Here is an 11894-nt window from a genome sequence, read left to right as displayed (position 1 = left end):
TATGGTATACGAGGAATATTTGGGTATTAATGGAGCTGAGATTAGGGTTAGTGGAGTCCTGAGGGGCCCACAAGCTTGCAGGGCGCCCCCCGGGGCGCGCCCTGTGAACTTGTGGCCCACTCGTGGCTCTCCTGGCCTCCTCCCGAATCTTCGTGGTTGTCTTCTGGTCTAAGAAAAATCCTCAAAAAAATTTGTTTCGTTTGGACTCCATTTGGGATTTATTTTCTGTAAAAGACAAAAACAAGGAAAAACATTAACTGGCACTGGGCACTAGGTTAATGGGCTAGTCCCAAAAAATGATATAAAATAGCACATTAATGCATATAAAACATCCAAGATAGATAATATAATAGTGTGGAACAATAAAAAATTATAGATACGTTGGAGACGTATCAAGTGGTGGTGGAGGGTATATATAGTCTTCACCAAGATTCTAGCCGTTACTCACTTTATGCCCAACTCGGTGGAACCGATTATAATCTCGAAGGCCCCGTGTAGTGCAAAAGATTCATACGTTAGGCGTTTCGATGGGACTGAATGGCTTCGCTCGGAGGCACCGAAGTGTGATGACCTAAGTAATTCCTCGCTTCTACTTCACGCGGAGATTCCAAAGTGAAACAAATAGGTTACTGAAACTTGGCACATGCACTTCAGTGGGACCGAATGTCATCTCGGTGCCATCGAGTTACTAGGGTTTAGGTGTGGCTGCTGTCATGGATGTCTCAATGGGCCCGGATAAGAATGGTTTTGTGGGACCAAGATAGACTTAGGGAATTTGGACAAATGGAATGTGGGGAAGTGGTTGAGGGTTCAATATCTTCAAGCACTTTGAGCAAATAACTCATGATCAAAATCTCATCCCCTTTTAATAGTATTGACTTTCGTATGGACTCAATGTGATATTTGATCACTAAACCAGAAATGCCGAGTCTTGAAGTTTTTGCCAATGCTTGTCCTTTATAGCTTCAGGTGTCCACAATCACATGTCATTGCCAGGCCTATGTTGAACTTCTCCTAAATATACTAGATGAAAACGTTAGTCCAACAAATGTATGTTGACATGAATTATCAAAACCATCAAGGGAGCAAATGTGCTTTCAACGGGTAAATCGCTCGTTAGCGACCTAGCGCATACCTCCTACAACGTCCGGTCCTCTTTTGGGGCAAAGGCGTCACCAGTTTTTGTTTTTTCTTATTATTTTTCTTTTGTTTCCCTTTTTTGGTTTTTTTCCTTCTCTTTTACGTTATTTTTTTCTTTTACTGTTCTATTTTTTATTCCTATTTTTTCGAATCTATGCACATTTTTACAAATTCACAATTCTTTTTTGAAATTGTGAACGTTTGAAACCCGTGCACATTGGTTTTAATCGACGAACATTTTTCGAATCGACAAACATTTTTTGAACATTTTTACAAATTCACAATTCTTTTCTAATTCACTATTTTTTAGTTTTGATGAACATTTTTGAAATGCATGAATATTTTTTGAATCAGAAAACTTTTTTGTAATTGATAAACATTTTTTGAAAAAAAATTTCAAGTTCATAACATTTTTTGAATAGAAGAACATTTTTTCAAAATCATGATTTTTTTCCGCAAAAAAATAATTTGGAACTTTTTCGAAATATCAAATTATTAAAGTAGAAAAAAGAAGAAACGAAATTATTTTAAACGGTATACAGAGGACAGGAGGTCCCGGCGCCAAATCCCTCGAGCGACCCAGCGAGGCGAGAGCTATTGGGGTTGCGGCCTGTTTGGCGTGTATGTACTGTACATATAGAATCTCGAACAACCCTAAAAATCCTAGGGATTCCCTCCTGTGGCTGTGTGTGCTGTGTGGCGGCGCGGCCGGCCTCCGAACTCGCTCGCGCGGCGCCTCCCCCGGTCCCCCCTACGCCCTGCAGCGCAAGAAGATCGAGGTAACTCCCGAAAGCCGAAACTTGGCTCTCTCTTCTTCTCCCCCCACGCCCCAGCGCCGCCATCACAGTCAGTTTCTCCCGATCTGCTCCCATATTCAGGACGTACGGGTTAGCATCAAAGTTGTCTTTGAATCTGTTCCACGCCAACAAGATGACACGAGTGTAATGTAGATGATAGCATTCATTTTAGTGAAATCATATGTTTTCCCCTCTGATTCCAAAAAAAAAGTGCTTATGAGTTTCACTCTTAGTTAATTCCCTGCGCGAACTCAGGATTTAACAACAGATCATTGAGAGGTTAATTTATTTATCACTGCCCATGCCTGAATACTTGATGTGTCATCATCTACTTTAATCTGTTCTTGGTGTACTTTAACCCTACATGTGTTTGTTCTCGATCCCTTTGTTATTGTCTGTCATCATGGTAGTAATGTTTTTGATTAATGGACATGGCTCCTGTACAACTGGACAGGTAATTTAGAAATGTTGACTGACCTAGATGAGCAATTTTTAGTTGGTGTATTCGATTGACTAGCTTTCACTGATCGCGTCCAACTTGTGTGATTCATGGTGATTTTTGGACTTACTAATCTCTTCTTTTGCTCAGTTTGGACAAGGAGGAAGGATTGACACATTTTTCTGCCGCTTGGAGGAGAGAAACAAGGGGACAGGTGTGTGTGTTCATCCCATCATTCTTCCCTTTTTTATTTTTGTAGATAGATCTGCATTATGCTTTCTTTAGTACTCCCTCCGTTTTTATTTACTCTGCATATTAGGGTTGACCAAAGTCAAACTTCCTAATGTTTGACCAAGTTTATAGAAAAGAGTATAAATATTTACCATAACAAATCTACATGATATGGAAGTACATTCAACAATGAATCTAGTAGTATTGATTTGTTACTATATATGCTAATATTTTTGTCTATAAATTTGGTCAAAGTTTACAAAGCTTGACTTTGACCAAAGCTAATACGCGAACTAAATAAAAACAGAGGGAGTAATTGTTATCAACCTGAATCATGATTTGTTCATTGTGGGCTGAATGGCATGCCTCTCCCTCGCTCTCACTGACTTTGATGAGACAATGCAGTGACCCGAGGTGATCTGAGTATTTTCAACAAGCAATGGATCAGGGCCAAGCAATGCAGGCGGATCATGTAAGCGCCCCTAACAATTCTCTCTTCACACTTCTGTTTTGTAATGTCCCGTCAGTGATCAATATATGTGCATTGTGATTGTTTCTGTAACTCATCAATTTACATTTTTAATTGTCTACATGCAGTTTTGATAATTGATTGTTTTATGTGAAGTTAATTCTTCCTTATCGTCGTCACTTTGAACTTTCATCAACATGAATTTTGATGTTCCCTTCCCTCTAGTGAATCATTGGATCATTTCTTTATTTAATATCTAAACATCATTGTAACAATATATCATTTTGGTGCAAGTGTAGGATGGTTTGTCAGCCATCGTGGAGGCTTCTGAAACCCATGTAAACCACCTGTACATGAACCGGGGTACTTCCATTGACTTGTATAAGTTCCGCAAGTACAGTAACCAACAAGGATGGAAACATGGGCACATCTTTCATGGAAGCAATAGGGAAGATCTTTCCTTCGAGGGGGGAATGATACAAGGTATCAAGGCTCGAGATAACACTAATTCAAGGGAAGCTATGTTTCTAGTCGAGGCAGCAAATCAGTGGGTGAGTGTAGAGGATACGATGGTGAGAAGTTCAACAACGCTGAATCATATTGGAATTCTAAAACCCTTTGTTGGAGGCTTCAATACCCAGATATCTGAAGTCGTCTGCGGATTTACTTCGATTATTAATTCTTCTCTGACCGGTTGGTTAACGAGCAAACAACCATCAGACAAAAGGACATCTATCCCTGTTGAAGTGCAGCAGTTGATCAGGTATGTTTTTTTTTCAGCCCATACATAGCCAAACTAACTCTATTTTCCCATCCAACCGAACTAAACTCAGAGCATATACATGGGTGGAATTCATTTGCTGGAGTGGGTTGAGAATCATTTATACTGTAAGCAACACCTTGACAAACACTCCTACCGAACATCGTATAAGCAGCAACCATATATAGTATATATCTGAACCAGCCAGGCTTGCATGTATTCGAGAGCACATACACATAGGATCATAAACTACCAAATTCTACACATCATGCAGCAATAAATTGCCTTCTTACTGTGTACCGTTCCTGACATGAACAAGGTTCCTGGGCCCCTCAAGTGCATCCATCGTCTCTGTGTCAAATCCTCCTACAAACTGAAAAAAACGAATTGCCAATTTAGAACATGACGCCTAGAATAAGCCAGCAGTTGATGATATGGCATTGTAATAACCATACTCATAGCACTTTGCTTTTTTTACTGGTCTATTTATGCACTGGGAGCTCACCTCAGTTATCACCACATGCATCTCTTCTATGGTTTATTATTTTTTCTTTTCCCGGTGTTGTTCTGCCATTATACAACACCACCTTTTTGGGTTGAGCACTAAGTAGCTTGTTAATATGCAACAAACTCAACCTTAGTAAACAGTGGTAGCTATTTTTGTTATTGTAATCTTTGGTAACTACAAGCTTGTCCCTCCTAATATGCCAAAAAAATTGTTTACTCTCCCAAATCACTGGAATATAGCTAATTGCCACTAGTGATTTTACTGAATGATTGTGCCTTCTCTTTTACCGCCAACAGCATTGGCCAATGAATGCATGGAACAATTTACACCCAACCAACGCCCACCACCCTATTCAATTCTGCCTCACCTAGTCTGCTGCTTGTCAGGATGATATTGTTTTCCGGGATTTTGGCCAATTCTAAGCATGGAAAAATGAATATGGCACACATCCCGATACAAATATGCATGGTTAGGTAGCACGTATCATCTATCATGCCGCCTTGTCCAGAACGTCCACTCTGAGGGCTGGCAATGTAAACAAAGTTGTAAAGCCACTACCTTGTTAAGCAGTCGTAGAGGAACAAAAAATGTACATATAGAGCAGTATTCTATCAGTTGCATATTAATTGCTAGCTAAGTATTGAACATCTGAAATGTGTTATAGTTTCAACATTCTGTGTATATGGACTAATATACATGCCACGAAAAGAAGGGGCTAATTCACATATATTCAGATCATGTCAAGAATAATACTAGAAAGAACTTGTTTAAAGATGCTGGAAGAAAATGTGACAGCAATTTTGGTTGATCTTTATATTCAATAATGAAAAAGAAGATTTTATTGCGATAGGCAAAATAGATTTACCTGCAAACAACAAACATGACGCTCTCGAATATCCTTCTTTTCTACTTGAACAATTTTTTGCTGTACTGATGTGTCCCATTTATCTCCCCACAAGCAGTCTGCCAGAGTTTGACAGAGAAGGAACACTCCCAAGTTTCCTATTCTGAAAGAACATAAGATCCAATGTCACATTTTGTGCTATTCACATGTTCAGGCAAGACCTGTCAAATGTTCAGTATTACCAATACAATTCAGATAGAAAAATGTTCTTGATTATGACTTGACGGTTGAGATGAAATCTTCAGGACATGCATGCACACACCATACTTGACCGACATGCAGATGCACAAAAATAAATGCAATAGTACTAGTGCAGCATGTCTAGATTAATGACAAAATCAATCAGAATATGAGTATAGAATGAGGTGCAAATACTTGCAGGACTAGATATGCCCATCATGTCTACACAAGGAATCAAATGTTTTACACAAGGGCTGAAATACTTTCCCTTATAAATAAGTTGCAGTACAGTTTCCAGGCACAAAGTTAAACTAGCAAATCTCCTTAAGAGTGTTGCCATTATTCATGTGCGCAAACTTGCAAATCTCTTCAAAGAAACCATCCACGCTAGATCTCTAAAAAGAGTGGAGAAGGGGCATCACGGCACCTGGTAAATTAGTCCCCTCCCGCATGCTGCAACACCTCCTTCCCTGCCGGCGCCACCCGACGCGCCCTCCGGTGCCGCCTCTTCTCCTTGCCGGGCCCTCCTTCACTACCCCCACCTGCCTCACCCTTGTGCTACAGCTGCTTGCCTGCTCACGCTCCTGGAGGCATCAGAGGTGGAGAGGAAATGGTGTTGAGGGTGCCAAGAGGGATGGGTGAGCAGTAGTGGTGGTGGTTGTTGTCTCCGAGGCTAGGGTTCTGCCGGCGCCAGCGCGGGGGCTCAGCAGGATATGCTGCAGTGTATTACATTTACTCTACAGCCAGTACAACCCTTAACACATCAAATCTCAGTATCCACTCAGCATCTCCACATCCATCATCTACACAGACCAGACCTCTTCTCTAATCAAATCCTTCTTCCTTTTGATCTGGACCAGGGCAACACTTCCTCTAGACCTTCCCCGCAAAAAAAAAAAAACTCTTCCTCTAGACCAGGAACTGAAAAAATAGCACACTAGGAATTATCTCCAGCAGGTCTTGTCTGATTTAGCACATTGCTGCTGCAACACCAAGTGCACCTAAGCCTGCCTACAAGGCGGTGCCGCAGTGACCTGCGTCCGCCTATGAGGCGGCGCAGCAAGGAGCTGCTCCACTCGCTGAAAGACGTGTCTTTCCTTGCAGGAGCGGCTGGTGGTGGAGTTGTGGTGCTCGGAAGAGCAAGGTGGTGGCTAGTGTTTTGAGGGCTGATCTGGGTAGAGAAGAAGATAGCTCTGATAACCAAGTAGAAAATGGGGAAAGTTAACTGTCTCCCCTGGACCGCAGCCCCTTTATTTATTTATACTTTTGCACTTGAGTCCTCATACAGCATACTATTACAATAGCACCAACATGTACACTACAAAATCACTGAATACACGCGCCTTCTGTTTTAGTGAAGTTGCTGTGTTATAAGGTTGCCACTGACAGCATCTGTCCGCGAATGCACATAGCCTTGCTTTTTGGTCCGGAAGGCCTAATATCTTCCATTCATGGTTTCTTCTCTTAACGTCGAGCTCTGCCGTTACTTGCTTTATATTTTTGCTCATATCTTCTAACTGAAATTACTTCAATCATTTGCATAAATAAAGTTGCTTCCTTTATATTTTGCTCTATTTCTTACTGAACTGTATTTGTTGTTTTTTCTGCTAGTTACTAAGGGCCAAGACAGCATCATAGTTTGTGTGTGTGATATTTATGTGATGACTGCAGCATCTTTGTGTACCGCACACAAGTTGAGTTGTAGCTGTTAGTGTGATGTCTATATTGATCCAGGTTGGTAGAGCTTACCAGATGTGTTTATCATTTATACAGGACTGCGTACCTGGCCATTGAGAAGATTTGGAGTGCAGGGTCTACATCGGTTGAATTGGCCAATCCTGCGAGCTAGCATATGATTGATGATAGAATAAAAATCGACCCATTGCGCACTCGTACGAGGCTGGCGGGAGAAAACAACATGAGGCCACTTCGGGTTGCGTTTGGCGAGATGATAAAGAACGCGATTCACAGCAGATGGGAGGATGATGAGTTGCTAGATTTTATTGATCTTCTCGGGTATCAAACAGTAGGGTATAATTCTAAACCATACTAGAATAGTATGTTTGTTCTTTTGCTGACTTTAATATATTTGTCTTACAAATTATAATTAATGATTGTCAATTAGAGTTGGAGATGTCTTGGGCCACCCTGTCCTCCTTTCGCCTCATAGGCGGCAGCTCATGTACCACAAATTCCATTCAGAGATACCTACCGATAATCAAAGAAATTGGCTGCGAGCAAATGCTGACCCTGGAGCTAACTGGAAACAAGTTGCTTCAAACTTTGACCCAACGTTAAAGAGCATAATTGCCTATCAAGTACGACAAGTTATGAGGCCGAGTATTATGAGTTCCAGTGATGATGATTTGGTGCAGCACCCTAGCGGCTTCTCACAAAATGTATTCGGAGCTTTACATTTCTCAAGTGTGGTAACGGCGCATTACCACCAGCATTTCAAGAGATTTACACAGGTAGAAGTCTTTCTATGCAAAACTATGGTCTTTTCATTAGGGTGATTGACTAATAACCTAAAAACTGTGTGACAGGGCAACTGGAGAGAGGAAATTATCGGCCGAGTCGATTTGCAGCTCAAGACAGTGTTACCCCGTCTGCTCACAAAGCGTTACAACGCGAAGTTCATCCGCTGATGATTAGTGGATGTATTTGCGTGTTCATTTGTTGTGTCGAGTTATGTTTGGATCTCTCTCCTAGCTTTGTTGGGTACTACTGAATTGTGTTTGCATCTCTCCCGTATCACTGGATTTGTTTAAACTATGTTTCTTTGTATCTCTCCCCTTGTTGGAGTACTAAATTTGACTTTTAACTAAATTAACTAGACATCGTTTCTGTCCACATCTCCGACTGATGCTGAGCCAATACGTCTATTGATGAAATTTCATTAGCGCCCCGACTGTAATTTGGTTTCAGACAAGTAGCGAAGCGGATGGACGACTCAGACATGCCATCATCGGCGCCTGTATTTTCTCTAATGAGAAGCATGCGCGGCTCCGGCGAGCCGTCATCATCGGCTGTCCTGTATTTTCTCTAACGAAAAGTAGATGGGCGACTCTGGCGAGCCGTCGTCTTCGGCTGTATTTTCTGTATTTTTTCCATCAACTCAGCGTTTAAATTTTTAATTTACAAGAGCCTCGTTGTCGCTGGATCGTTGCAAACAAAATCTTTGATATGCAGCACCTTGTCCAGATGCTCTCACCGCACCGCACAATGGTGGCTAGCTTGCCGCATCTTCAAGTCCGAGCGACCATCCTACCTCGCCATTCAAGGTCTCTGCCCACCGCCAGCGCTGCAACAGCCCCATAGTCGCCCTGAAAGATTAGAAGGCGTTTTTCAAAGTCGCCTCAAAATCTCTATCAATCTGAGGCATTACTGAAAAATGCCTCCAAAGCTGAATCATCCGAGGCGTTTTTCTATAATACCACCTTAAAGCAACATTTTGAGGCGTTTACAAAATGCCCTTATAAAAACGCCTCCAATTGACCACCGTGGTGTGGTGATGTCACGTCGGACGTCCTAGGTCGACAGCGGCAGCGCGTCTGGCCAATAGACGGGAAAAGACGACCCACAGGCACCAGGATGGATTCGGAGGTCATTTCTCCGTCGGCAATGCATATGTTGATCTATATATGTGCAGGGGTGTTCCCGATCTGACCTTGTAGTACATCAGAGAGGACATGATTTTTCAGTGTTATTGATGCAGAGTTTCTTTTTTGGAACTGTTTGATGCAGAGTTCGTGTTGGGTTCTCTATTTCTGTAGCAGCCTGTTTGTGTGCGTAACTGATGGACCATGTTATTCGATGTACAGATCAGTGCCGTGCAATGGAGTTAGCTATCAAGACACACTAACATCGAGTACAAATGGCACGTCCTGAAGAAAGCCAAGGAGAATCTGGGGCGCTGTACAGTGTACACGTAAGGGAGTCAGTTCAGGGCAGACTTTTACAAGATTGTGAATCACATGCTGACAGATAGATGAATTCGGAAGGGCTTGAGACAACCGGCTCGGCAGATACGCCGTATGGAAGCATCCATACTCAACATAGATTTTCGATGTCTGGGGAAAATGGGCAAAATCATATCTCAAGGGCAAGTTCTGCGTCCAAATGACAAGCACACAGAGAAGTGAGAGCGTGAATCATCTGCTTAAATTATACGTTCCAGCAAGCTGCTTTTCCATAAGTACATGAAGCTACTGCACGACAGGGACACAAATGAAAACTATGAAGAACGAAGGACCAAAATAGCAAGCACCACGGCTAGTACCATCCGAGCTAACCACAAGTATTATGTCCTCATTTTCCTGTCTTGCATACATTGATAATGGTAATACTACTCGATTTTGGGAGGATACATGGTTAGGGGAGACGCCTTCGGCTTTGCAATTTTCATCCTTATATAATATTATGCAACATAAGGAGGATTATGTTGTCGCAGTATTAAATTCGATACCGTTTAATATCCAATTTAGGAGATCCCTAGTAGGGGAACGTTGGAATGCTTGGTTGCACATGGTTCGTAGGTTGATGGAGGTTCACCTATCTAATCAAGTGGATACAATTCGCTGGAAGTTAACCACGAATGGAATCTTCTCAATGAAATCCATGTATTAGGACCTAATTGACTCCAGGCCATTGTCGAGGTCGTTGTATATTTGGAAGATTAAAGTTCCGCTTCGCATTAAAATATTTATGTGGTTTGTCCATAAAGAGGTTATTTTAACCAAAGATAACTTGGCAAAAAGGAATTGGGTTGGAAAATCTAGGTGTTGTTTTTGTGATCAAAATGAAACGATTAAACACCTCTTTCTCGAATGTCCTCTTGCAAATTATTATGGCGATCAATTCATATAGCCTTTAACATTCAACCTCCAAGGAGCATAAGCACGTTATTTGAGACGTGGCTTAATGGAGTGGACGTACACTTAGCTAAACATATTCGGATATGAGTATGTGCGTTATTTTGGGCTATATGGAACACTAGAAATGATATGATTTTTAATGAGACACAATTCATCAATTTTTTGCAGGTTATCTACAGAGTTACAACTTTGATCCGTATGTGGTCCTTACTCTTTCATGCGGATTTCAGGAAGCTTTTGGTTATTGGATGCAACCGTTGAGAGACGGTAGCATAGGCTATCCTCAATCGATTTGGATGGCGAGCTAATAATAGGCTAAGTGTGTAGGCATCGTAGCTTATTTTACATCGCCGGATGTGGCACTTTTTTATATCGCCGGATGTGGCGCTTTCCAGATTTATTTGCTTTCGACTACTGCTCAGTTTATGAGCATCTTTGAACCTTATGATTTTGTTACGTTTTTATTTAATAATATGGGTGCATGCATCTATTGATGCAGAGGCTGAGGGTATTTCTCTTTTTCAAAAAAAATTAAACCTTAGCTTAGTGGTCAAACTTGCTCTCCATAGAGCAATTTGTGATTGAATGTGTTTATTAAAACAACGAGTAAACATTAAATGTGCTATCTCTGGTGATGAAAACAAAAAATTCTTCCATGTCATCGGAACATGGGCATTGCAAGCTTCGAGAGTGCGGAGTTCATCTCATCCGCCTGCCATCATGATTGCAAATGCATCAAGGGGACACGTGCACATCCGTTGCATCATGGTAATGCCATTCTTTGAGCATTTGCAATCACCAAAACCATCTTAAGATTAGACAGTTATCAATCAGCAAATGCATTAACCACATACAAAAAATCAAGATAGATCTCCTTCCTTTTATTCGATGCTTTCCTTAAAAAGTCACTGCTATTCTTCCTTGACCCTTTTTATCTTTGCTAGATTTTGCATTCCCCTCATTATATTCGGCTCAGTATTATCTTCACCTTTGGAATTGCTTCCACCATATGTCTAGATTAGTCAACAAGTCCACTCATGAATGCGAGGTCATTCACCATTGGCCGACGATATCAAGTCTGCAATGTCTTAAGGGGAAAGTTAATATCGTAGGTGCGAGAAAAACTGAAAACTACAAGAATCATGAACTATAATCGTTACAAGATTTTCGGAACTGTACCTCCAAGACAATCAATGAGAGCATGCTTGTACAGGAGACTTGTGGAACACACATGCTGATTGCATATTTCATTACTCCCTCCATCCCATGATGTAAGACGTTTTCTGGCACTTTTCTTATGTCAAAAAACGTTTTAGAGCATCTCCGGCCGTTGGCCCCCCAGGAGGCGCTAAAAATCATCCCCTAGGGACGCACCGGCGCTAACCGCGTGCTGGGGGTGTGATGCCCCCCAGTCGCGGCGTCCACGTTTTTTGAAAATTTAAATTTCGGCACAAACATGGCGCAAATTTAACCAAACTTCAGCGAGTTCGTTCATATTTAAAATATTTTACAAAAAGGAAAAAAAAAGCTACTAGGCTGCTCCTCGCCGTCTCCCTCGCCGCTCCTCGTCGCCCGCCGCCCTTGCAGTT

At 41.7% G+C, this 11894-nt stretch overlaps 1 protein-coding gene across 6 annotated transcripts; it reads left to right on the top strand.

Annotated features, from left to right (window-relative positions):
• The first annotated feature begins 1724 nt into the window (after positions 1-1724).
• On the top strand, positions 1725-8281 carry LOC125507730 (uncharacterized). Of its 6 annotated transcripts, XM_087525399.1 has the most exons (8): positions 1763-1919; positions 2527-2590; positions 3013-3079; positions 3376-3839; positions 7040-7121; positions 7202-7459; positions 7554-7899; positions 7975-8281. In XM_087525399.1, exons 6-8 carry the CDS (start codon positions 7281-7283, stop codon positions 8074-8076), a joined length of 627 nt encoding a protein of 208 aa, XP_087381525.1. In that variant the 5' UTR covers positions 1763-1919; positions 2527-2590; positions 3013-3079; positions 3376-3839; positions 7040-7121; positions 7202-7280; the 3' UTR covers positions 8077-8281. The 6 variants fall into 6 exon arrangements, with proteins under 6 accessions (XP_087381528.1, XP_048528175.1, XP_087381525.1 ...); XM_087525398.1 differs by lacking the exon at positions 7040-7121 and having other exon boundaries at positions 1764-1919; XM_087525401.1 differs by lacking the exon at positions 7975-8281 and having other exon boundaries at positions 1764-1919; positions 7554-7767.
• Positions 8282-11894: the final 3613 nt, after the last annotated feature.

Source organism: Triticum urartu, chromosome 5A, assembly GCF_056163025.1.
Source record: "Triticum urartu cultivar PI428250 chromosome 5A, HENAU_Tu73, whole genome shotgun sequence".
Taxonomy (NCBI): Eukaryota; Viridiplantae; Streptophyta; class Magnoliopsida; order Poales; family Poaceae; genus Triticum; species Triticum urartu.
Note: the sequence above shows the minus strand (reverse complement) of the source record. Positions and strands in the feature narration are given on the sequence as shown.

Excerpts from the sequence above, each read along its gene's own strand:
- LOC125507730 (XM_087525400.1), top strand. The coding sequence starts at position 7,281 with ATGATTGATGATAGAATAAAAATCGACCCATTGCGCACTCGTACGAGG. Across the intron at positions 7,460-7,553 it reads CTCGGGTATCAAACAGTAGG|AGTTGGAGATGTCTTGGGCC; the intron begins GTATAATTCTAA and ends ATTGTCAATTAG. Across the intron at positions 7,900-7,974 it reads ATTTCAAGAGATTTACACAG|GGCAACTGGAGAGAGGAAAT; the intron begins GTAGAAGTCTTT and ends ACTGTGTGACAG.